The sequence below is a fragment of the Dipteris shenzhenensis genome, chromosome 28, assembly GCF_047967505.1.
Source record: "Dipteris shenzhenensis isolate YYH24624 ecotype China chromosome 28, Dip_SZ_1.0, whole genome shotgun sequence".
In the NCBI taxonomy this organism is placed as follows: domain Eukaryota; kingdom Viridiplantae; phylum Streptophyta; class Polypodiopsida; order Gleicheniales; family Dipteridaceae; genus Dipteris; species Dipteris shenzhenensis.
In genome coordinates this window covers 6,587,182-6,614,064 of record NC_141623.1, presented here as the reverse complement: position 1 = coordinate 6,614,064, position 26,883 = coordinate 6,587,182, and the positions used below count along the sequence as shown (strand labels likewise).

General features: G+C 42.8%; 1 protein-coding gene across 1 annotated transcript; it reads right to left on the bottom strand.

Moving 5' to 3' along the window:
* Positions 1–25,261: 25,261 nt before the first annotated feature.
* Positions 25,262–25,881, bottom strand: LOC147883106 (histone H2B.11-like). Its single transcript, XM_087399278.1, has one exon. The coding sequence runs from the start codon at positions 25,840–25,842 to the stop codon at positions 25,411–25,413; it is 432 nt and encodes a 143-aa protein (XP_087255404.1). The 5' UTR covers positions 25,843–25,881; the 3' UTR covers positions 25,262–25,410.
* Positions 25,882–26,883: the final 1,002 nt, after the last annotated feature.

Below are 26,883 nucleotides of genomic sequence, written 5' to 3'. Positions count from 1 at the left end.
ACCGTTGTGATCGAGATAGCTACCTAGTCACATAAAAGGTGCCAGGTCTATAGAACAAACAATCACCCACAGATCAAGGACACACCTTAGTTTGCCAGCGAGCAAGGTATTCTGAAAATAACTTGACCACATGACCATGCAAGGTAAATCAAAAAGCATTATGCTCAACATGTACAAAGGATGTAAGGACAACAGCACTGCCGATAGTGTCAAACAAGAGCATGAAAATGGTGATGCCAAAAGCAATCACCAAAACACTAAATCAGAGAGCTAACTTATGAGGGCCAACTTGGGTTGCGCGGTAGTGTGGTCAACATATTCACAGACATCGATAGAGCCCAATGTGTATTGTTGTGCTTTATAACAGACATAGCAACAGTTGTCATCGCAACAATCAAGCGCAAGTTGAGTTACAAGCATAGCTACATTAGTGGGCTCGTGCACAACACTAACAATGAGGACACTAAATGAAAACTTGACACTGCTATACAAGGACAACAATGTGTCCCTCAACGACTGATGGTCATCGCAGCACATCTTGGGAGGACTGAAGAAAAGAGAGAATGATAGCACCACATAATTCAATGTGGAGGAAGTGCATCCAAATGAAGAGACATTCGTTGCAGACACTTTTGTTCATGGCATTTATAGTGCACAACAAGTCGTTGACTTTGAGGACAAGCCCATATTAATTGCCTTGTGATAGGACTTTCCACCACTCAACATCTTCAAGGACACACACTGTGAAGAGCTAGCCTTCCCCAAACTATTCTATGGGCACCCACACACAGACAACATACCACCACGAACTTCGTACCAAGAAATACGATGCTAGGAGCTACAAAACAAAAACTATCGATTTGTAATATCCATAGAGAACCTCCTCTTCAAGACCATGAAAATGCTAGTGTGTCAAGTCCTGTTGACAGCGAGATGGGTCAGAATACAAAAGGGCCAATTGAAAGGGTGTCGGTTGTAGGCGTGAGAAACAGCTACTGACACAAAAATTGACTGCAAGTTCGGCCAACAAACAAGGGCAATGAATGCACCATTGTAATTTGACTCAACACCTACAAGCTTGACCCTACTGCGATGCATTGATAGAGAATTCCAAATCAGCAAGAACCACATGAATACCATCTGCCGAACACAATTCCCTATTTATCTGGCAACGACACATACAATCCACTGAGAATAGGGTCTTACAATGGACACACTAGTGTCCAACACAACGAGCATTAGAGCCATGGCTTAGTATACAGAGCTCTTATGAGTGCAAGACCCAGTAAACTTGTACATTTTAGAGGACTCCAACACAAGAACATTAAAGTGGACAAGGAGGTCTTGCAAGTAATTGAAAGGCTGCGTTTAGAATCAGCTTGGATGCTGCAACAAGTTGACTTCTCAATACGAACAAACAACGGCACCATCATACAGTCACTTACCACAAGGTCCTTCCATGTGCACAAGGCAAACATTCTCGCCAACAAAAGCATGATTGCATCATCCATACTGTGCCTCCAGGAAACACACATGCAAAAAACAAGTACACTCAACATTCAAGGATTCCAGCATGCTCACCATGCAATAGGCATAGGGATAGGGATGTACTATAGAGAAAACATGACACTCCTACACAAAAATAACTACAGATTCATTCAATCGAGTCAAGGGTCCCTCAGTTGTTCCAAGGGCCACAAGCAAGGGAGGTTCCTGTAGCTATGCGTTGCATGTGAATTTTGCCACCGCAATTGCTCAAGGGGAGCCATTTGAGGGAACCATTAGCTTCTCACCGAAAACATTGATCGCTTCATATGTTTCACATGCTTCCAGTCTAGTGAATTACCATGGAGGATCAATATCAGGTGATGCAAACTATTTGCTTTGTGATCATCAAAGTGGATAGTGATACTGCTTCGAACGATTAGATGATAATTGCGAACAGCCCATGCCATGAAGATTGCATTGCGGTACATACACCATCTGAGCCCATTTTGTTGTGCCCACATTTTTATTACGAGGTAGATCTTCACATTTGGCTGCAACGCAACTGCCATGTAAGCACGGTTGGTGCAAGAGTAAAATGAGAAAGGAATTGTCATATACGTACTAAAGAACATGTCCTTCATGAAAGCATGCAACACATTGGGAGCTTTTGATTCCACAATACTCGGCGATGTTTCGGATGAAAGTAAGAGTGACGAGCTCCGAGATGCATTCATCATGCAGATGTCTAGTTTGGGCTATGGGAGAAAGGCATTTTCTCTTTCACTGATGAGCTTTCGCATTGCTAGCTACTAAGCCATTGGTTTTCAATTACTTGAAACACATACTCTTTGTAGCAGGTATCCGGCATCTTGCAGTTTAGCAACCTCAATGGCTAGCTCACTCAATACCAATGTTCAAGCTATGGGGGCATACGCATTAGCCGACACCCTGCACAGCCACACTACTACACTTACAACAATGCCAAAGAGATTATCCAAGTTTCGTAATCACTATATGGACGCATCTTGATTCTAGAGGGTGGTGAAGTTTCTGTTCAAGTGAATGGACGACATGTCAATGAAGTTCTCTCTCTCTCTCTCTCTCGCAAGCCCCCCCCCTTCTCTCTCCATCTCTCGTTCTTCTTTTTTCTAGGCAATCCCCCTCCCTCTCTCTCTTTCTCTCTCTCTCTCTCTCTCTCTCTCTTCTCCCTCCCTCCCTCCCTCCCTCCCTCCCCCTCTCTCTCTCTCTCTCTCTCTCTCTCTCTCTCTCTCTCTCTCTCTCCAAGCCACATGAATGAAATTCATCGCGTTTTCTACGTGATTCTATACTAGGCACTTGAAAGGGTTGAAATTATTTGAATACAATTTCCTATGTTTGATCTTATGAATGCAGGACATGAGTTGCTTCTAGACATTAGGGCAGCACAACAAACCACACAAACTCTCAAAAATATCACACACTCTCTCTATGTACCTGCAACTCCCTAACATAATCATTGCTATCGTAGTGGAATGGTGGCTGAAATTATTTGAATACAATTTCCTACATTTGATCTTATGAATGCAAGACGTGAGTTCCTTCTTGTACACGGTATGTCAGATGCAGAGAGTGAAATGTTTTAAAAAGTATAACAATCATAACAGCTTTGTGGTCGCCTAAAAAATAGTTAGCTTTTTGTTGCCTAAATCTAGCTAAAATTAATTGTGACTACATACTGTTGAGAAGAAGATAAGAGTGTCTTTCTCCTGGCTTGGATGCAATCAAATTTTTTCATGAGAGAAAAATAAGACTTCTGAGATTTTTTATTGCCTTGCAGGATCTTTCTCAAAAGATAGATGCCATTAACTTTTTTGCAAACCTGCTCCAATCCTCAATCAAGGTGTGTGCAATGGATTTGGTTCAGTATGTGGCTATATGGATGGATTATCATCTTAGAAGATGTTTTAAGGTGAATCAAGATGAGCAAAGGAAAGATTATAAGAACAAGTTTGTGGGCAAGGGGAGATCAAAGCCCTTCAAAGGGACGTAGGCAAAGCAAATACGATACGTGTATTTGCTGAGGGCAAGGAATGACCAACGCACACCGTTACATGAAGCTGAGGCCTTCGAGGCTTTTCTTTTAGAAGCAGAGAGCACTCTGCTTGAATCGATGCATCACTATCAGTGTCTGCCCATGCAACCATGAGATATGGGTAGAGCTCCAAGCCTTATTTCTTGGACAGGAAAGGTAGGATCGAGCAGCCACCTTTTTTGTGATCTACTCTACCATGCATTGGGCAGTGGTTGGAGGATACTGTCTTCCCACCACACAAGATCCTCCATTTGTTGTCAATAATGTGCAGGTTCTCCTAAACTTAGGGCTGAAGGTGATCGCACTAGCAGATCTTGAGCATAGAATAGGAGAAAGGCAGACATCAAATATTGACATCGTTATGTGCACTGTAAAGCTGAATTGCATCTCTGTTCAGCTTGTGCATGCTTTCCTTCAAAAGCATGTAAGTTTGTTTTGCATTTGCTTTGTGAAACACATTGCAAACACATTGCCTTGTTGTTTACCTAGAAGATGTAGTGTGAGTACCTTGTATGTATGTAGTCTGTTTTGGAATTCCTCGCACCTCCATGTTTGTGTTGTTCTGAAACTCTCTTGGGTATTACCAACTACCTGAACATCAAGAATTTGTTGGACATGTGGGTACCTTATATGTAGTGAGTACCTTATATGTAGTCTGTTTTGCAATTCCCCGCACCTCCGGTAGTGTAAATTTAGAATTGTAGTAACAAGTCAGGAGGAATTAAAGTTCAGTCAAAACTCAGAACTGAAATGTGTGACTTTTGGATTTTGTGTAGGAGATTCTTAATTGGTTTGTTTGTCATACTAATTTTGGATAGAGGACACTTTGTTTTTGTGTTTGTGGGAGTGACAATGCGTGCACACTCTCTGCATCTACCAAAACAAACATGCACTTATCGACTGGCTACAGCAAAGGGCTACTAGCCATAATGGAGTTCTGGTTTATAACGTGGTGGATGATTGTCTGTGTTGCTGGTTGTCATGGTACTAGGCACTGCCCAACTAGGACCTTCTATTAGAGGGGGATTTATTTCTTTATAGGTGGGGTCCATCCCTGGTTTACTAATGAGCCAAGGGTAGGTTGGCTAACTAACCAGGATGGCTATCATAGATGCTGGCTGTCTTGGTACTAGGTGATGCCTAGGAGTGACTAATGATGAACTAGTGGAGGTAGAGTAGGTTGGGCCATCCCCAGGAGCCAAGGGAAAGTTGGCTAACTAACTAGTAGCAAGGCAATGGTTGAGCTGGCTGACTTGTCTTTTGGTGGTCTATAAAAGGTCTTTGCATGTGTCCTCTTGTAGGAGGTAGTGACTTAGAGTACCACTTCCTTCCTCGATAAGGGTAGTAGTTGAGGGGTCCATGGTCTGGATCCACCGTCTCCTCCCAATCATTGGGCACTTCCTCAACCAACACTTGATTGACGAGAGCTATACGGGGTAGGGGAGGTTGAGGACCCAATATGGGCGGTGGTAGCAGAGCCTGTTGTCCTATGTACTGACCTGGATTAGCCAAAGGGGCACCTTGTGCATTGTACATTAGGTGGAGCCGTCAGCACTAATGGGGGTCTTGATGGATACATAGTTTGGGGCACGGACCTCAAAAATTGGCATTGGGAGGTATTGTGGCTCCCCCATCTATGACAGTGTGCGCAATAGAGGTTTGGCCTTGACACTCATTGGAGGGATGGTTGCCATTACATATCCCACACCAGACATTGTCTCTCTATGGAAACAAGTGGGGGTTTGCTTGGCACCTCCTTGCAAGTCCTTGACCTCCACTATTGGCCCAACTGATTCAGCAATTTTGAGGCCATCTCACTCATATCCAAGCCCTTGGGCTTATTGATCTCCTTCTTGGTCGTCTCCACACTAGAAGACCTGATTGATGGTGATACTTCTAATGGGTTTGAGGTTTTATCAAAGTTATCCTTGTCCATCATAGTATCACTTATACAGATAGCTACCTTGCTGCATAGTTCGAAGGAGGTAGGATTCATAACCATCAGTGCAGCTTCGTTCCACCTCCACCTCCATGTCCACCTTTGCCTCTTACCTCCCTCTTACAAGAGCTGCTCTCTTTTGTAGGTTTGGCAAAGACTTGCCACCAGTTGTTTGTTGAGCATGCAAAAAATTTGTAGTTTGATTCTGCCATGGTGGGTGTTGCTGCTCCAGTTGGCGTCACCTTGTCTCGTGGGCCATTTGAATTTTGATTGGCCTAGCTTATTCTTGTGCTTTAGCCCATGCCTCTAGGTGTCGTCTTTTGCATGTCTACTCTTCTGGTGTGCTCTTAGGTTCTTCAGTTTCCTCCACTCACCCTGAGGGTTTGATGATTTCCCTCACTCCTACTCGACCTAATTTTCATCTCTATTAGGTGCAACATCCTAATTGTATCTCATTACTCCATTGCTCCAATATGTCCATTTGTTAGCATTGTCATCTACCATGTCATTCATCACATCTGCCAATCCGATGAGGAAGCAGGGCAACAATCTCTCATCGCTCATCTGCTCGTATGGTTCACAGCAGCGAGAATTGAGGTGCTTGATCCTAGCTATGTAATCTTGAAGGGATTCCTTGTCATGCTGCTTTACCTCATATAACTGATTAATCAGGCTCCATTTATGTCCACTGGGGGCAAACCCTACAATGAAGGCTTTTCTCAGCATCTCCCAATTGACTTTTTCTTCCGAGGTAAGAGCCCTATACCATTGGCTTGCATTGCCATCAAGACTGAGACCAAACGCATTAGCCATTTCTAGATCTCTGGGAGAAAGGCTTCACATATCTACTCAAATTGCTCCACATGGGAGACCAGGTTTCCTTCCCCAAAGAATTTGGTCATCAACTTAGAGATGGCTATGGGTCACTCGACTCCTTGAGGGGTTTGTGAGCCATGCTAGAAACACTGGTACAAGTGCGGGTGGTGTGGCCCCCCTTCCTAGTGCATTCAGTAGGATGCACATCGCCTCATCTGATAGCACCATTTGGGCAACTGGTGGAGGCGGCACCATTGTGGACCTAACGGGAAGCGCTCGAAGTGCATTCTGAGAGTGTTCTGCACATGCACATGCCATTTTGCTCGACATAAAGCCCATAGGGAGCTTTACGATCAATAGTGTAGGCTTTGTCATTGACTTCAAGTTTGATGTTTGAGAGACCGTTGCAACCATCATACCCTTGCTTCTGGTTTTGTTTCCAGTTGTCACTACATATTCACCTTTATGCATACAGCGTGGCCAGTCCTGCTCACAACTGTGGCTATGGTTGCAGATACATATTTCCCCTTGTAAATACAGTGTGGATTTGTTACTTTCACTTTCGCATTACATGCCAGTATCTTATGTTTCCTTGCACAACTAAGTGCAAGCAAGTTTCTTTACATGCGACCCTCTCCTTCTAATGATAATTGTTAGTGTGGTGTTTTTCCACTTCTCTCCTCCAAACATACCATCCGCTACCCTCTTGCACTAAAACTTCTACACATAGGTTCTTTTGATTTCCATTCACATTTCACTGCAGTATTTGTTGCCCAACTCACACTTAAGTAGTACGCTTGCACTGCTTAAGTGCTTTGAAGGGGATGGACACACAAGCACCCAAGTTGCACTTTCACATGCCAATGTACGAAAAATTCAAGCTTCAATTCCCCACAACACCGACATATTGCATTGTGCATTTGCAGCATGTAGGAAACAAACATATGAGAGTTTGTTCAACGCTCTATGTATGTCCACTCTCACATCCACAAGTCCCAAGGCAACACTGTGGTTTTCACTTGCCTTCATGCCATCTAACCATGTGAGCGGTGAGCTAAGAATTGTGGAGGTGCATCAGCATCTAGGGCTATCATCAAGGTATCGGGTGTTGCAAATTGCCTAGGATGACTTGCAAACACTCTATGCATGCTATTTGAGCTACTTGAATATGATGGTGATGAAATTAAGTTCGTGTTTTCTTATGAGCCCAAACACCCCACACAAACGGTTCAACGGTGACTTGATGAAACTATAGAACCTAATACTCTAATCCCTTTCTCACAAAAATCATGTTCTCAGTGGTACGCGATGTGGTCAAACAAAGATGAGAAACAATTGAAATAGCTTATTGAAGCATCGCATAGCCTTTCCTCTCGAGAAGTGGCACAAGCATACAACACAAGCTATCTAGAGAAACCACTCGCTTTGAAGGTGATCATGAGCAAAGTGTATAGGTTGCTATGTGCAAAACATGATGTGGCCCATATCACCCAATAGAACCAATCCCTCAAGCACAGCCCATCAAGGCATGTTGTACCAACATCGAAAGAGCCAAGGCCACATGGGTTCTTGGCTGTCGCAATCGAGGTAGCTAGCTAGCCACATAAAAGGTGCAATGTTTATAGAACAAACAGTCACCCATAGAACGAGGACGCCCTCCGGATCAAGGACACACCTCAATTTGCTTGTGTGTGCTGAAGCTGAAAAGGGTGAGCAAGCAAGGGATTCAATTCCTTGGCGACAACAAGACCATGCAAGGTAAATCAACAAGAATTATGCTCAACATGTGCAAAGGGTGTAAGGACAACAACACTGCAGATATTGTCGAACAAGACCATGAAAATGGTGACACCAAAAGCAATCACCAAAACAGTTAATGACGTTGAGGCTCACTTGCTTTCCATAAGAATCCCATTTGTAAAAATCATAGAGCTAACTTATGAGGGCCAACTTGTACAATGCATGCCTCATGCCCTTGCCCTCTTCCTTTTAGCCCCTCTTTTTTTCTCCACAACTAATTAATAGGAAATATGATTTAAAGCTCTCTAGGGGGGCATACTCAATGTAAATCTAGCTCATAGTACCATACATACTCATCGAGTATGTCCCCCATAATTAAAGTTCTCATGGTACCATACACCTATATAAGGCAACTCAATGTAAATCTAGCTCATAGATTTAATGTGATAAGAAAACTTGGTGAAGCTGTGGAGTTTTTATTATCACTTATTATGAAGGTTAAGCTACCTTGGCTCAAAAACATCATGCATAGCATGATAAAACGATTCAGTTTTAAGTCCCCTCTCTACAGGAAGCATTAGCTTGGGTTTTACAATTATTTAGGCTTTCATTCATGTGAAAATTTTGGTCTAGGAAAAGATCTGGGCTTACCCTACTCAAGAGCACTTGTTTGCCCTAGCCCACAAGAATTAAGGCTCCAGATTGCTCAAAGATGACATGGTGCCAAGTAGGTAACAAGAGCTTGCTAGTTGCATACATCCACATATATTTTCATGAGCATTTAGCCAATTGACTGTCTCATCGAAGACACATCCAAAAGTCATAGGCTCTATTGATGTCCTTAATGTGTCATCCTCCCCTTATTCAGTATTATATTGTTTTAATGTTGGGTCACTATTGTTTGAGATCGGTTCCCAAGTTATTTCCCTACATGATTTACTTTTCCTAGGTTCATGGAGCCTCTCTTCATATATAAGTGACCAAATATGTGGTTTTCGCAAATTATTGCTCTTTCTTTTTTCTTTCACCTCTCGGAAATCCAATGATGCCTTAGTAAAGCAATCTATGTGACCTTGCATTCCCACCAACATATGTTGCATACAATGTGACATGAAACAAAATTTTATTTTTACTCTACTACCAAATAAATATCATGAAAATGGATGTAAACATGTACTAGCTTCGTCTAATTTTTTAAATGTCATAATTTATAAATTGCAGTTCTATAGGTGCAATTTCCCCAAAAAGATTAAGTAAAGTGGACTAAGGGCCCTATCCCCCCATCCATGTATATAGATCCTATTGTGTGTGTTCCTTTCTAGTCAAAGCTCTTGCATTTGTCAAGCCACCAAATCTTCTTGAAAGCATCATCCTTCCATTAGGTTGTTTTAAAGCTCGAGTCTTTCTCTTCATGAAGAGCCCCTCATTTTGAGCACTTAAACTCAAGATATGCCCCTTTGAAGGTCAAGGGGTTTGGTGACAGCTTCTAGCTCTTTGGGAATTTGAGAAGGTATTCTAAGCAAAAAAAGGTATCTTAGAGTTGCATCAAGTGAGTAGTTTAGGTTACTATCTATCGTAGAGCTATCTTCTACCTTTCATGTTGTATGCCCTTCAAAAAAGCATTGGATTATTCTTGCATCTCATTATTTCCTATGGGGATTATTTTGTCCTAGAGCTATCTTCTACCTTTCATGTTGTGTGCCCTCCAAAAAAGCGTTGGATTATTTTATCTCATTATTTCCCATGGGGAGGGAAGAAGGAAAAAGTCTAGATCTCCTTATTCAAGGGGGACCTTTTGCCTCTCAAGAAAGGAAAAAGGAGGTTTTGAGGTTGTTGACATTTAGAAATAAGAAGATAAAAAATTCAAGAAACCCGATGATACGTTGGTTGTAATTGGCAAATTGTTTGATGGAGAGATTTCTACTTAATGGGACTCTGAATGCAATTCAAAAATATAGTTTAGCCACTATCGTCCTCCTTCTTGTGCCTCATTATTTGCAATATTCTCACAACTTCATCTACACCCTCATCCTCCATCTCCACCCTAGTCCTTTGTCTTCTAGGATCTGACCTGCTCACCTCCACATCATTGGCATGCCTCATATTTAGACTAGCCTTATCATCAAGGGCATCCTATAAGGTCATTGCCATGCTTTGCCTTCATTTTCTTATGCTAATTGTTGTATAGAAGCCATAATGTGAGGGCACCTTGGCCCTTGACTCCCCCTAAAGTAATTATTCATTTGTGATTCTTTGTATAGAGCTTTCATCATCTATGACTACATGTACCATAATACTAACAAATAGTTTTATTTATTTTAAACACATTATTCATTAATTTTGGACTATGCAATGTCCAAATTTATTTTGATAAGTACTTTTGGACCAAAAAAATTTAAAAACTACTATTGAAAAAAATAATTAAGACAAAAAAGTAAGCAAATTTTAAGAGTTTTTTAAAGCAAATAAAATTAAAATTATGAAATTTAATGTAACATCTTACATAGACTTCCATATCCTCTATGAGTAGCATGACATTAATAGTTACATCAAAAGCACTTGTAAACTCTCATAGTATTTAGTAATGGTGTTAAGAAATACCTTCAAACAGTTACAATAAGCCTCCAAATTATAGTCACTAAAAGACATTACCACCATTAACTATATTTATCCGACAAGCAACCCAGTACTCTATTTATTGCATCTCTTCATAGTCATATGGTCACAACTAAAATAAAGAATTATCTTTTTTTTTTTGGATAGCTCTTTCTCGATTGCGTACATCTTGCTCTTTGGAAATTGCCCATAAGGAGTGCTATGAGCACTAACCTCACTCAAAAAGTCTACTAGCTCTCTCCTAGATAAAATCAAAGTATTTATTTTGATGTGTGTCTCTGTCATACACACACATCATGGGGAAGCTTGAAGTGTACCGATGGGGCTCCTCACTCCCATGCTACTCCTTGCAGGAGCATTGCATAGTAAATCCTTCACTCATGTCACTCGAGTGCCTACTGGATCATTGCAATGGAGTTTCCACCGAGAAGAAGGGGGTGAAAGGATGAGACAGAGGAGAGGGGGAGGGAAGAAGGAAGGGGAATGGAGAAGGAGAAGAAGGGGAAGGGGAATCATGGCAAACACCAAAGGCAAACAAGGAGACCTCAATCTCAACACATGAGCAAGAAGAGAGCTTATATTTCTCAAAGGTTGCCAACAACAATGAAGACCAAAGTCAACCATTTGGCCTTTTATACATGTCATCTTTTTGAGGGCCAACCCTATTCCTTGTACCACTCTCTCTCTTTATCTCTTTTGTTGCAACCACTTGGACCCATATGGCGCCAAGGCATATGCTGACTTGCTCAACCTTCTCTTTGCCTTCAAATAGCTCTTGTGTTATCCATATATGAGATCAAAATGGCTCTTGTGCAATCCTTTACTATTGGAGTGATCACGGCGACTACATCAAAACCAAGCGATTTGTGGCTCAAAACCCATAGGGTTTGGATGGGCCAGATCCGTCAACATGCTCAATGGCTATTAACATGCCCCCCTTCCTATTGTTGCTGACCATCCTTGGATCAGCCCCGCTCCAGTAGGTGAGTGGAGAGGACTGTCTGTAGGACTACGTAGTGGTCCAATTGTTGGGGGCTGATCCATGTGAAATAAGCTCTATACTTCCAAAAGTGGATGCCTCGCATGTCCTCAAAGATGTGGATGTGGTGGCCATGAAGATTTCAGACCCAAAGATACAAGCGTAAGACTTGGAATTGGGAGGGACCGATGTCGAGGTTGAAGACAATCTGGTTGTGAAGGTTATGTAGTTTGTCATCAATGGGCCAACTATGGGCGGGGAGATTGCAAAGTAGTAAGAGGATAAGGTAGTTGAAGTGCACTGCTGCAACCATCGTGGGGTTGGGAAGCGAGCCGTAGGTATCATTGAATGACTAGAGGCAAAAGAAAATTCCTTCCTGAGTCATTTCCTTGGGGAAGTCATACTTCGAGAAGTTGTTTATAATACTGGGATCCTTTTGTTGTTGGAGCTCTCAGAATTGAGCCCAGGACCATCATCTTTCCATGGGCATGTAGAGAGGATGAATATGCCGCTCGAGTTGTGCACTATGATAGTAGTGCCAAAATTACTCATTTTTTCAAAAAGGGGATGCGCCAACGGGGTTGAAGGTCGGCATCTATGTCAATGATGAGGAAAATGGGCACGTCTAGAGCTATGTTATAGCTACCACGTGCACTTCTAGTGGGCTTGCCTCTAGTTATTGAAGGACTATGTGATAAACTGCATAAGTGGGCAAGCTTCAATTATCTCCTACAAGTGGAGGTGAGAGCTTTCAAGTTGGGCCTTCCAGTGATGCATAAGAGCACTATCGGGTAAGTCCAAGAAGGATTGGAGGTCGGGCCGCCAGTGCACATCTTTGACCAGTAAGGAGGGGGGTGCTATACGGATTGTGAAGAGAGTGGGAGACAAGAAAGGAGTCTCACTTGCAGCTTTCTCACATACACAATGGGGGAATATACACAAAGGTGGAGGCTGAAAACAATTTTCCTCTTCTTAGTTGTGAAAGCCAAAAGAACTCTAAGTACAAAAGAATAGGTGAACCCTATATGTGGGTCTCAAACCAACTTAGCTAACTAAGGTGGCATACTAACTGAGCCACTAACTAGAGTACATAAAGATAGCTGTCATCTAGCTATTATTCATGGGCAGTGTACCAACCACATCTGCAGCAAACAAGTCAGTGACATAAATGCACAACAGTCACCCTGGCATATCACGAGTGGAGCTTGATATCTCAACACTCCCCCTCGAGCTCAATCCCAATTCCTGCACACCAAGCAGGTCTCTAAACTTGCATAGCTTCTCTGCACCCAATGCCTTCGTGAATATGTCAACTACCTGATCCTCTATGCTGACATAAACTAGAGCAATAAAACCTACTAGAACCTTCTCCTGCACATAGTGATAATGCACCTCAATGTGCTTTGTTCTGGCATGATAGATTGGGTCATTTGCCAAGTGTATACTACTCATGTTGTCACAATAAATGACAACTGGCCATCTATAGACTGATGCATATCATAAAGTAGCTTATGCAAGCAAGCTACCTCACATGCAGCCATTGCTGCACCCCTGTACTCAGCCTCTATGCTCGACAAGGCAACTGTAGGCTATTTCTTGATGCTCCACGTGACTGCAGCACTTCCAAAAGAGAACATATATCCACTTGTAGATCGTCTATCAAAAATACTACTAGCCCAATCAACATCAGTGTATCCATGCAATTGTATCTGAACCCCAGTCTCATAAAATAGTCCATACTATAATGTGGACTTCACATACCTCAATATGTGTCTAGCCGCATCCAAATGTGATTTCCTTGGAGCCTACATAAACTGACTTACCAACCCAACAGCATAGCTCAAATCTGGCCTGGTAATAGTCATATAAATCAAACTTCCTACTATGCATTTGTACATAGTAGGGTCTTCCAGAAGCTCACCTGCATCTACGCTCAACTTCACATTCTACTCCAAAGAAACTGAAATAGGCTTACAGCCTGTCATCCCATATTTGAACAGCATGTCCAATCCATACTGCCTCTGTAAGAGCCATATCCCACTTGTGGATCTAATCACCTCAATGCCCAAGAAGTAACGTAGCTCTCCCAAATCCTTCATCTTAAACTTCTACTTCAATAGCATTTTCACATGAAGGATATCTTCATCACTATCACCTATGATGATCAAATCATCAACATAAATGAAAAGCAGTGTAATACCTTTCTCTATTTTTCTCACATAAAGTGAGAAATCTGCCTTGGAAATCTGAAAGCCAATAGTGATAAGATATTGTCCTATCTTGTCAGACCATGCTCTGGATGCTTGCTTCAAGCCATACAAGGCTTTCTTCAATTGCAAACAAACTCAGGATGAACAGCATGGACATAGCCTAGGGGTTGCTCCATATAGACCTCTTCTTGCAAATCACCATGCAAGAAGGCATTCTTTACATCCATCTAATGTAAAGACCATCCCTTTCATGCAGCCATAGCAATGACTGCTCTTATAGTTTCCATCCTTGCAACCGGACTGAATGTTTCTTCATAATCAATGCCATATGTCTGTGCATACCCCTTGACAACTAATCTTACCTTATATCTGTTCACAGAACCATCTGCATTGTGCTTCACCTTATAAACCCACTTGTAGCCAATTGCATTCTTGTCTTTAGGCAAAGGCACCAATTCCCATGTAGCATTTGCTTCCAAGGCATCCATTTCTTCATCCATGGCTTTCTTCCATTTTTCTTTTCCCATGGCTTGCTCAAAAGAAGTGGGTTCTGGTTCATGTATCACTTTGACCATATAGGCATAGTGAATGGCTATAAATCCATCATATTTCAGCCTATCCATAGGATACATAGCTCTAGTAGTCCTGTGCAAAATAGGCTCACTACCAAGTGCTCTCAAAACATCCCTTGTCTTCCTTATTCCAAATGTAACAATAGAAGGAATACCCAACTCATCATCAAGGCTCTTTTGAGCCACTGGATTTACCATCCACATAAGAGTGACCTGCATTCGCATCAACCATGGGCTGATCTACTTTCTCTTTTCCTTTTTGTGATACTTGCATACCACTATCTGCATTGCTTTGAGGAGATCCTCCTGATCTCAATCTGCCCGTCCATGGTGAAGTATGTGAACCATTGCTAGAGGACACTACAGGTCCACTAATATTTTGTGATTGCTGCTGTGAATTCTGTGTAGCATTACGATTTTGTGCATCTACATCATCAATCACATTTACTGGTTTATACCAGCTGCTCATCTCATCAAAAACAACATCTCTACTCACTGTAAACTTATGAGTAGAAGGGTTATAGCATCTATACCTTTTCTGCTGCAAAGAATAACCAATAAAGATGCACTTCTTAGCTTTTGGATCCAACTTGGATCTCAACTCATTTGGCACATGAACATAGGCAATGCAACCAAAAACTTTCAAATGAGAAATATCTGGTTTTCTACCAGTATACATCTCCTCTGGTGTCATGCCATGTATTGTTGTAGTGGGAGTCATGTTCATTATGTAGACTGTTGTAGCAACTGCTTCAACCCAATAATAATCTGGCAGGACTTTTTCGTTGATCATGGCACGAGATACCCCTCCAATATGCCTGTTTTTCCTTTCAGCAAGTCCATTTTGCTGTGGGGTATCACTGCATGAATATTGTTGCTTTATGCCATGCTCCTGCAGGAAACTTGCAAACTCATTTGAGAGGTTGAAACACGTAAAGAGCTCAAGAAACAACCTTTATAAAAATACTACATGAAAGATTGGCAGCTTTTATAAATGCTTTATAGGCATTTTATTTGCAAGCTTGTTTCTTTTTCAACCATTGCTTTAAAGGCTTTGAAATGCCCAAACACTTCACTTTTCTTTTCATAAAATACACCCAAACTTTTCTGCTGTAGTCATCAATAAAAGTGATAAAATAATGACAGCCTCCAATAGATGCAGCTTTAGTAGTCCACACATCAGAGTGGATTAATTCCAATGGCCTCTTACTCTCTTGAACATGTCTAGGAAATGGTTTCCTTGCCTGTTTTCCAAATTGACAGGCTTCACATACCTTATACATTTTTGCAACCTTGAACTTAGGTAATCCTGCAACAATATTTTGAGCCTGCATTAATTTGAGTCGTCGCACATTAACACGACCAATGCGTTTATGCCAGATATCAATATCTGCAACTACACCGGTCCCATGTCCAAAATTGCTGCACTTAATTCAGGCATGTCTGCATCCAATGTAAACATCCCACCCTTCTTCTTCCCTTTTGCTATCAAGCGACCTTCATTTTTCATATCCTCAACAAAGCATCCATGGGGATTAAATCTAACCTGCAAGCCCTGCTCAACCATTTGACCAACAGAAACCAGGTTCTTGGTGATATTCGGGACATGAAATGCATCAGATAGGTATTTCTTTTTTCCATCTTGCATAGACAAAGGAATTTTACCAATCTGCACAATAGGATGTGTAGTATCATCACCAGTCTCCACAAATCTTGATCTTTCCATTTTCCTTGCATCTTGCATCCATTCTGCATGACGTGTCATGTGGTTTGATGCACCTGAGTCAACATACCACACATCATTGCTTTCTTTTGCACTTGTCATAGAATTGGTCATGTGCTGCACCATAAACAGATGCTCATTTGTATCATCACCCTGTCTACTAGAGGATGCATAATTGCCTTACTGCAATTTTCCAGTCATGATGTCATTCTGCTTTTTATAGTAGTCTTTAACCCTATGACCCATTTTACCATAGTAGTAGCATTCAACATTGTTGTTTGCATTTTGGCCTCTCTGCCATCCACCACGACCTCTTTGGCTCCCCCTGCCTCTAAAGTTACCGTGTCTTCATCCATAGGACTAGTTTTCTTGAATTTGCTGCATATTCTAATTTCTGCCACGGCCTCCAAATCGGCCTGCTCTACCTCTGCCTCTACCTCTTCTAGCATTTGAGTAGAAGACAGCTTCTTTTGAAGTTTCTCCTGAAGAAGATGCACCACCATTTCTCTACTCTTCAGAAATTAGAAGAGCAATCAACTCCTTAAAATTAGGAAAATTCTCACGGACGGCAATGGATGTCCAGAATTGTGCATAATCCTTTCCTAGACCATTCAACATCATAGAAACTAAATCATCATCTTCCACTGGCGACCCAATAGAAGCAAGTGCATCTGCAATCTTCTTCACTTTCATGTGGTAGTCATTGATGCTCATATTTTCTCTCTGCACATTATGCAACTCTTGCTTGAGCTGCATTTTCCTGGCTTGCATATTTGTGCTATACATTTTTGTCAAAGTATCCCATGCCTCCTTCGGCGTGCTTGCATCCTAAATATGCACAATCATAGAATCTGAAATATTGATAGATAGCCAGTACATAACTTTTTTGGCTCTCTCATGCCAGCCTTTAAATGCCTGCAACTCCTGTTGATTGGGAACATTAGGAATAACTGGTTCTTATTCAGCTCCAGTAATGAACTCCCAATAGCCTTTTCCCTTAAGGAAATTCGTCATTCTAAACTTCCATGCTTGGAAGTTGTTCTTGTCAAGATTTTCAATGACAATCTATGAAAGACCATCAAACGCCATTACAGAACACTGCAAAATATTGTCACTGCAAAAAAACACAACTTCTGCCTCACAAGGGCAAATCTGCAAAACTGACGAAAGTGGTATTTGACCACATAGTCACTTCCTAGTGACGATTATGCATCAATAGGCAATAAGAATGATTATGTCACTCCCAATATCTCTACGCATAGGCATATGATGTAATTTCTGCAATAACTTTTCACCAACGTGCAGAACAGTGGTCGCACAGCAAAAACAGGGCACTCTCCTGAGTGCCTGCAAAAAACTTCCACCACCAAAACGGGCCCCAAAATGGCCTCGAATTAAAAAAATAATTTTGCATATACTTCCCTTTTGCCAAACCGCGAAGGGCATCCCAATCTGAGACAGTGCATTCTTGCACTTTCCGGCTGTGCTACCTGTAGAGATTTGCTCCCAAACTCAAAAAAAAGGGAATCAACACTGATCCTCTTACTAGGACACCGTGAACTTGGATTTCTTTCTTGAGCTCCTTACCACGAACCGAGTTTTGATACCATGTGAAGAGAGTGAGAGAGAAGGAAGGAGTCTCACTTGCAACTTTCTCACATACACAATGGGGAATATACACAAAGGTAGAGGCTCAAAACAGTTTTTCTCTTCTTAGTTGTGAAAGCCAAAAGAACTCTAAGTACAAAAGAATAGGTGAACCCTATATGTGGGTCTCAAACCAAACTCAGCTAACTAAGGTGGCATACTAACTGAGCCACTAACTAGAGTACATAAAGATAATTGTCATCCAGCTATTATTCATGGGCGGTGTACCAACCGCATCTACAGCTAATAAGTCGGTGACATAAATGCACAACGGTCACCCTGGCATATCACAAGTGGAGCTCGATATCTCAACACAGACATCATTATCGACATTTGGCATGGGATCCTCCTCTGCATTCCCTACTGGTGATAGGTCGATGGGCATGTGGACAAAATTTTTTGGCCACCGTAGTGTATTGAGAGCTTTGTTTGGGAGGTCGACAGGAGCATTGGAGGAGATGGATTGGGAAGTCCCGTGTTGTGCAGTGCTAGTGTTGGAAGCATGAGAGGAGTATTCGGGTTGGTTTGTGTGGGGAAGGGGAGGGAAAACGAGATTGGCAGATTGTTAAGGAGGGTGGATGGGATTTGGGGGTTGTTTGGAATCAGGGTCAATAATGGGTGAAGGGGGGCAGTAGGGTTGAAGATGGAGATGGCTCTTGACCCTCCTCCTCAGTTACAACTTTGGGATATGCTACATGAGTTTGAGTCCTGGTGGAGAGCTTGTAGCACTCAATAGGACAAAATGATGATACCGAGGGGCTGGTAGGCTATGGAGCGATATGCAACTAAGTGCCCATGAGTTTGAACTATGGAAGCTCTTCGGTCATAAGTTTGCATCCAGTCAATGTTGGCTTGTATGCTTTTAGGAGTACATACCCATGGGCTTGGCTACTACATCACGTCAGCATCCTGTAAATGATTGGTGGACTCAGTGGATTACTCGACACACCACATGGAAGTTTAGGAGTGTGGGGTGGGTTGCTAAGGTTTGAAGATCAAAGGGGCAGATGGAGATAGTCTGGCAGGATGTAGTTCTAGGGAGAAGTAAGACATAGCTAAAATGGGGCAACAGTGGTCAGGATTGCAATGGAGGATGGTATGGAGTGTGTTGGGTGGGAGAGAGGTGGTGAGATCTATGTGGAAGATGAGGTTTTGGGCACAGCATGTGTCAAAGTGCATCTCAAGTGTTTGGGGGATGGTGCATGGGGCTAGGGTGTAGGTGGCAAGTTGTGTGGAGACCTCCCTATACATCGTGAACTCTTGCTGCTCTCTGTCTTCCAGCATGGATTCCTATGGGTGGCCAGAGGTGCAAAGTTGCTCGTTGTCTGCTTCCATGGTAACAGTGAGGGATCGCTCCTATGCGAGGAGATCTTGAAGTTTTTGTATCTGTTGTCGGTCCCCCTCCTTGAGCCTCGTGTACTTTGCCTCAGCTTGATGGCCATCATTCTTCCATTGTATGGAGGCTTGATTTTGGCTTGTCTAGCTGGTCTATCATGGTTTTAACTAGAGATGGTGGAGATCTCATCTTTAAGCATGGTAAGAGTGACCTTCATCTCCTTTACCTTTGCCCAGTACTCCTTTACTCTGTCGAGGGCAGTTTGCCCAGTAGCTTGTGCAACCATGAGGGTGTGGCTATCGTGGGCCTTGACTTGTGCTTGTAATAAAGAGGAGAATAGTTGGGAGACGTGCTCTTGCCTCTACTACAAAATTGTGCACAATACCTGAGGTAGTTGGACCATTGCATCTAGTAGTTGGAGCTCCATGTGGTCTGCCTGTGATAGCTATGCGGCCACCATGTCACTATGGCCTCCAGGTGCTTAATACTCAGGTGTGCTGCAAAAATGTAGGGCTTCTATGAGCCCAGCCCATGGAGAAGAGGAAGAGACTATACTAGGGTAGTGGTCCTGGGGAGAAGAGGGGTGGGGGGAATGCTTGTTGCCTAGGGGTGGAGGCCAATATTTATAGTATCATCCCCATGGAAACTTTCCTCATCAATGGGGTCCTGGATGGTTGCCTTACCTTTAGATTATTGGGTGGAGGCCTTGAGGTGTTGTTTTCTCCTCAAGAATTCCCACACTTGGAAGTCTTTGTATTGCTATTGCAATTGACTGTCAAGCGGCTATTGAGTAGAACAGCTGGAGGGGGTAGCACTCAGATCGCGATTCCGAGCCTTTTGAGGGTGGCCACAACTGGCTCTTCTTCTATTGGAACATCTCCCGTGGATTCCTTGTCAGCCATCCCACATCCAAGTGGTTGTTGCTACTCCAACATATGCTAAAGTATGGGCATCTATAGCATTGGTTTGCCCAGGATATTACCATGTGTCTTCAAGTGTTCCCTCATCTACGTGCAGAAATAGTCTACCCAGTTGGTGACCTGCAACTCTACCAGCCTCGCAAGGATGTTCGGCACTATTGACTAATGCTGGTCTATGTGCTTAACTTGGTTCAACCACTGAAGCACTCGTGTTGATTTATCTAGCTTGGGCACCGTCAGTTCAGAGAAGTGGATACGACCCTTGCTCTTCTTCCTATCGTAGTTGCACATCTTGCCAAGGGGCTCGTTCAGATTCTTCTTGTGGGTATATTTTTCTACAATGATTGGGAGGAGAGTGCACCATGTCCACATTGAGGTGGTGGAAGTGGGGGATCCCTATTGCATTACGGAGTACAGCACTGTGTGAATTGGAATTATTTGTGCCGATGAACTCCCCGAGCAGCTTCATGTTGAGGTGGCATCGCAAGCGGTCCACAACTGGCTTGAGACCTGTCATCACCAGGGATGCTTATACCTCAAGATTCTTGAGCGCTTGGTACACATACTTAGAATGGATCACGCAGTCCTTAAGATTCTTGAGCACTTGGTACACATACTTAGAATGGATCACGCAGTCGTTAAGATGTTGGAGCCATGCTTCCCTAAGCGGGGAGTGCGTTAGTGACCTTAAGACCTTGTACTCCCCCTATGTTGGAGCTGGGAGTGTGCTTCCTGGATGATTAGGAGGGAGGGGTTGCAGCCGCTAATGAGTGGTGTTTGAGAGATTTGTTGAGTTAAGATCTCCTCTTTTGTTTGTAAGTCGACTACTATTGGGATGTTCGATGGCATTCTGATCGACCCTGAGGGCGTGCTTTGGGATTCAAAAGGATTGATTTGGGTGGTGGAGGCCGAGTTCCCTTTCGAATTCAAAGAATTCATTCTCAAGATCCATGGTAAATAAAGAAGATAAGTGGGTAACAAATGAGTTTATGGAGGAGGACGAGGTTGAGGACATCCAAATGATGGGCTAGGAGACAGTATGGAAAGAGGCAGGTAGCTATGGAAGCCTATCTCAAAACAAGGCGTGCGGGTTCTTATGTGATTGTACGCATAGCGAGGGCAAGTTCTTGTGGTACCGCGACCTTTTCTTTGATGGGAGAAGTAGGCCTATGTGTTACGATGACTTTTGATGGGGCTCGCAAGGACTTGGAGGAAGGTTCTTGTGTAACTGCCCTGCTAGAGGGGGTAGGTTGTTGTGTTGCTCCTGACCTTGGTGACTCTCTCATTGAGTTGCAATATATGTGGAATCATGATATTTGGGGACGCAAAATAGTCTATCATGCTAGGCTCGAGGGTAGGTTCTTGTGGGACTACCTCCGGAGTTGACGTATGTTCTTATGTCATTACCCTATGAATCCCAGTGAGTTGAGAGTGTGCTTTCGGCATTGTTGTTGGAAGCTTCGGAATCCAAATGTATCGCTCACCTTGATAGTAGCCTTGAGTCTCCAAGAGCCTTGTAGCAACCCAATGCTTGTGAAACTTCTGCTTGGGGAGTGTTGGGATGTGTTCTTACTGTGGCAAGGCTATAGGCATCATTGGGGCGTGTTTTTTGAAGGAATTTCCTATGTTAGCAGCACTGAGCTAGGAGGGGTCTGGAAGTCTTTAATGGCTATGGTCATTCTAGGTTGTCTTCCTCTTTTGGAGTGGTGTTGTGCACAAAGGACAGCCTCATGCACCCGTTGTTCACAGAATTTTTGGCTAGGGCTCTTGGCATTGGGCGCGGGGAGTAAAGGCGGGAGAGTAGTTTGTGGCAAGGGTTTTCCTTTATTGAGATTGGGCTAGGACTTTGATTGGCATTTGCAAGGACTTCCTTCTGGGGACCAGAGCAGAGGGCATTGGAGGCATCTGGAGCTCGAGAGTTGCCATCGTTTCAAAATTCATTGTCCCTCATGGGTGGTCATGTTGTAGGGGAAGTGGAATGGTCCTTACACAGCAAAATTATGGAGGTCCTTCACCACATGCGAGGGTGGCCGTTCTCCCTTTCCAATCGATTTGGCAATTTACGGCATAGCACCAGGTCCTTCCCAAGATCATTTGTTTGTCGGTCATCTCTATGGGAAGAACATAAAAATGAATCTCTACCTTTGGCAAATAGCAATTAGTTTCAAGTCCACATAACCCAAACTTGACTGTTGATAACCCGAACTGAAGCAACATTAAGGGTTAGGGTTACATTTAACGCTTCCCATATCTCGTAGGAGATGAATTTATGGGTTGCTCCCAGATCCACAAGTGCCCGAATGGGTGTACTCAGGCCCTGTAATTGGACACTCAACCTAGCTAGATCTACTGTTAGTTCATCAGCCAAACCCAGGTGTTCCACATATCTTGGCTTCTTCAATAGCCTGGCATTTCATCCAAGCTACCTCAACCTTGAGCTCCTTTTCCCTGTGTATGGCCTCGAGGGTATGTAGAATGAGCGGTCCATAAAATCTTTTCAATTTGCTACCATTAAGGTAACCATCCATCTCAACTCCATCTAGGGTAGTTGTTCAACATGCGCCTTGCGAAGTAATCTCCACTACGTGGTAGGGACCCATGCCCCTATATTTAAATTTGTGCTTGGTGTTATAGGTGCTATAAAGGAGTGCCAGATCCCCCTCCTCAAGGTCCTTGTTCTTGAGGTTGCACTGGTCGAAGAACAAGGACCTTGTTCTTTGAGTGCTAGATCCCCCTCCACTCAAAGGCAATAGGCAACGCGCAATCTCATATCATCTAGTCATTCAAGATAGATCAAGCACTTCGCCAAAGCATTTTTGGTGAGCCTTTCTTTGACTATAATGCAAAGGTTGGGAATTACATACTCCATCAGCATAACTGCCTCCACCTCGAAGGCTAAGCTGAAGGGGGTGCAATTCATTGCCACTTTGTAAGATGTTCGGTAGGCCCATAATGTTGCAATGAGCTTGTGCTCCCAGTCAGTATGGCTGGCTTCAATTATGCAAGTGATAATTGTGCAGCACGTTTTGTTTGAGCTTGTGGCTATTAAGCCATTTGCTCTGGGATAATACGATGTAGATTTCCTATGTATGATATGAACTCACTAGTTAGGATCGCTATTGTTTCATTGAAGAAATGAGTTCCTCGATCGCACTGACCGGTTCCAAGGGACACCCAAACCGTGTGATGATTTGTTCATATAAAAACTTAGTTGTGGACCGTGCATCATCTTTCCTTGTGGCTCAGCCCTCCACCCATTTGGTGAAATAATATGTCACTAGAATAATGTATCTAGCCCTGTTCCTTTAGCTGTTGGGCTTATAGGGCCAATAAAATCTATGCCCCATTTCTCAAAAGGCTGATTGGTTAATATTCCTGTTAGGGGCATATCACATAGTTAATGATATACCAAGCATGACTCAAAACAAAATTCATGAGTGGAAAGAGAACTCTTTAACCATTTATTACCATAGGGAATGTATCTATATATGATGCAAACTTGAGCCTCATTGGTCTTGAGAGTATGGATGCAAATTCTTCACATGTTAGCATGGATCAACCCACTCTTTTTTATCATGCACATTTCTTGGTAAGACCTCACCTTGAGGCACATTCAATAGTAAGTCCTTTAGCACAAGGCAAATTTGAAAATAAGTCCTCACTACAAGGCAATCTCATCTACATCAAGTCAATTTGATTCTAGTGGTGCACAACCATCACATTTATGCATGGATCCAACTCCATCTACTATCACACCAAATGTAGATACAAAACATGAGTTCACCAATGATCCAACCACATGCAAAGATTTATGCAACAATGCATTAAGCTCCTCAAATGATACCATTCCAACATCCATCATTAATGCTTTCACCTTTGACATGAAAGGGCAAGATAACATAGCAAACCAAATGGGAGTAGAGCAAAGCTAGTTGATAATGAGCTTTATATAGTCAAGGGAGACAATTAGTCAAGGAAGGGAGACTCGAGAAGGAGGGAAGTTAGGAGAGTGGTGCACAACTCATAATGTGGGCATATCAAGAGTCAATGAGACAATAAAAAACATGACAAAGGAACCAAGAAGCACATGTGGGTGTGCAAAAGAGGAGAGGAAGACTATCTTGGGTAAAATTTAAGCAAGCAACCACAATATAAGCAAGCAAACAAAGGCAAGAGTTTAAGAAAGAAGGAGATCAAGAAGAACAAAAAGGAAAAAGGTATATAATACTATAAGTTATTAAGGAAAAGGGAATATTTGGAAACAAGATAAAGTAAAGTAAAATTAGGAAATTAAGGAAAACGTTATGGAAAATTAGAAAAAGTTAAGGAGAATAAGAATAAAACTAGCTTCTAAAATTTTGGTTCTCAAATTCTTCCATTGCCTCACACCAAGAGTGTGTCTTCACTTCTTCATTGTGCCATGTTAAACATTCTAAATGGAATTGTTATGCACTTGGGCCTATGCTAAACATTAGGGTTCTTATGGTTGCGCTCATTCTATCCTCAAATTACACAAGACTGTCTCCATGTAAATCATCTTAGACTAAAAATTCGCCTATATCAACTATGCTGAGAACGAAATTACAAACATTTTTAATGCTCGAGTAAAAGACCAATGAAAATATATCCGCCTCCACAGAATCCAAATTCTGCTCTGATTTCGTAGGAAGGCTCCGTTTAAATCTACAAAACATTTTTATGCCGCTTCAAGTCCCTGAACGCACGCTGAATCTATCTTCGATAGCGTCAGTCATTGCTTCCCTAGAGACTCTTTGCAATGAATCAAAAACCTGATCCTTGCAAATTCCAAATACGATTCAATTCTCGCATCCAGAAAAGAAACCAAACAAATTACTGCAAATTACAACACATTTTCGATCGCATCCACTTCGTCTGTTGTTTCGCCGACATAAGTCGCAGTTACCAGCAACGACTCGGTGTGTTGGACCCCGAAGGCACGATCCACGAATCAAGCGTTACTAGATAAATCAATTAGATTCGACAGTTCTCTGCAGTATATTCTGCCTGTTAAAACTATGAAACGAACTATGAAACGAACATAACAAATCCGTGCAGCTTAACATGATGAAAGCCAAGCGCGCGTATTCTTGCATCTCACGAGTCTTGCTTTGCTTTTCAGGAATACAAAGCAAATCTACAGCGAATACAAAGCAAATCTACAGCGAAGTACAGAACTGTTGACGCCGTTTAAACACTGGGAAACCTGTGTAAGCAGTTTTAACCAATTGAACCCACCACTACAAAAAGAGCAAACATCCTCAAAGGAAGGTGGTGTTTAAGAACACCGATGAGAAAGATGGTTATGCTAAAGAACGACGATGAGACAACGAATTTATGCACTCGTAAACTTGGTGACGGCCTTGGTGCCCTCCGACACGGCATGTTTGGCAAGCTCTCCAGGCAAGATGAGCCTGACAGCGGTCTGAATCTCCCGGGAGGTGATGGTAGGCTTCTTGTTGTAACGAGCAAGGCGAGCAGCCTCCTGAGCAAGCTTTTCAAAGATGTCATTGATGAAGGAGTTCATGATGCCCATGGCCTTAGAAGAGATCCCGGTGTCCGGGTGCACCTGCTTGAGCACCTTGAAGATATAGATTTTGTAGGTCTCAACGGACTTCTTGGCCTTCTTCTTCTTCTTGTCAGCAGGGACACCTTCCTTGGCAGGCTTCTTCTCAGCTTTCTTGATGGGCTTTTTGCCGGCCTTGGTCTTGAGGGCCTTCTGCTCGGCCTCGACGGCAGGGGTGGGTTCTTTGGACTTGGGCGCCATGGATGCAAGCTGAAAGAGAGGATGCAAAGGATATACGAGATGCGAAGCGAAATGGAAGCTACAAAATGAAAGATGATTGATGATTATTATATAGGGGATGCTTCCTGTTCCTCGCGAATCAGAAGCCACTCCCCGGATCGTGATCGCTCCAATTCCCACCATCCGATCGGCTCCCGATTCAAATTCATGCCTCCGAATTCAAATTTCCTTCCCACCAAGCATTCAAATTTTCCATCTCGCTCTATGGACTGTCGTAGCGCAACCTCCCACCGTCCTATGGCCTCTCTCATGATCATCGACATTCTCAAATTTGGGACTTCGTTTTTAACGGCGCCAACCAATTTGCACCACCCCATTTCAAGTGGCAATGGATCGCAGGTTTTCTAGCTGTCTCCATAGGAGGGACAAACTTGTATCACCCAACACCTCCCTCGTGACAGAGCAAGGTGTGCAAAGGGGAGACACACTTGTATATACAACCCAACGGCTACCTCATGGCAGAGCTCCCCTAAAAATAAATTGTGTGAACTGTGATTGTCATTAAAGGGGACCTTGAATGTGCGGCCCGTGTGCAGCTCGTGCGCAGTCCAACCACGCACAAACTAGCTCGTGTGCACAGCCTCATAGTACTACCTCCTTGTTGCTATAGTAGAGGATTGAAACTCCTTTCATGAATTTCCACATATAATTTTAAAAAATTCAAGCAATGTGTTTAAATTGCCATTTATAGAGGTCATCCTATAAAAATTGCCTTTTAATAGCCCAACGCCTTTAAAAAATCATTTGCTATCTAGTTTGCATCCAAAATCGCTCGTTTTACCATTATACTAGGAGGCAATTGCCACATGTACTTGCACACTCTGTCTATTTTTGTGTTGATTTTTTTTTTTTTGGATTGCCTCATGGTGCTAGGAGCAATGTTTTAAATATATATTCTTCCTTTTTTAGGTGCCTCTTCCTTGAACAATTCTACGACTTGAACCTAGATATGGCCAATGTGTAAAGGTTCTGGAAAATAGAATTCCAAGTAGATACAAAATG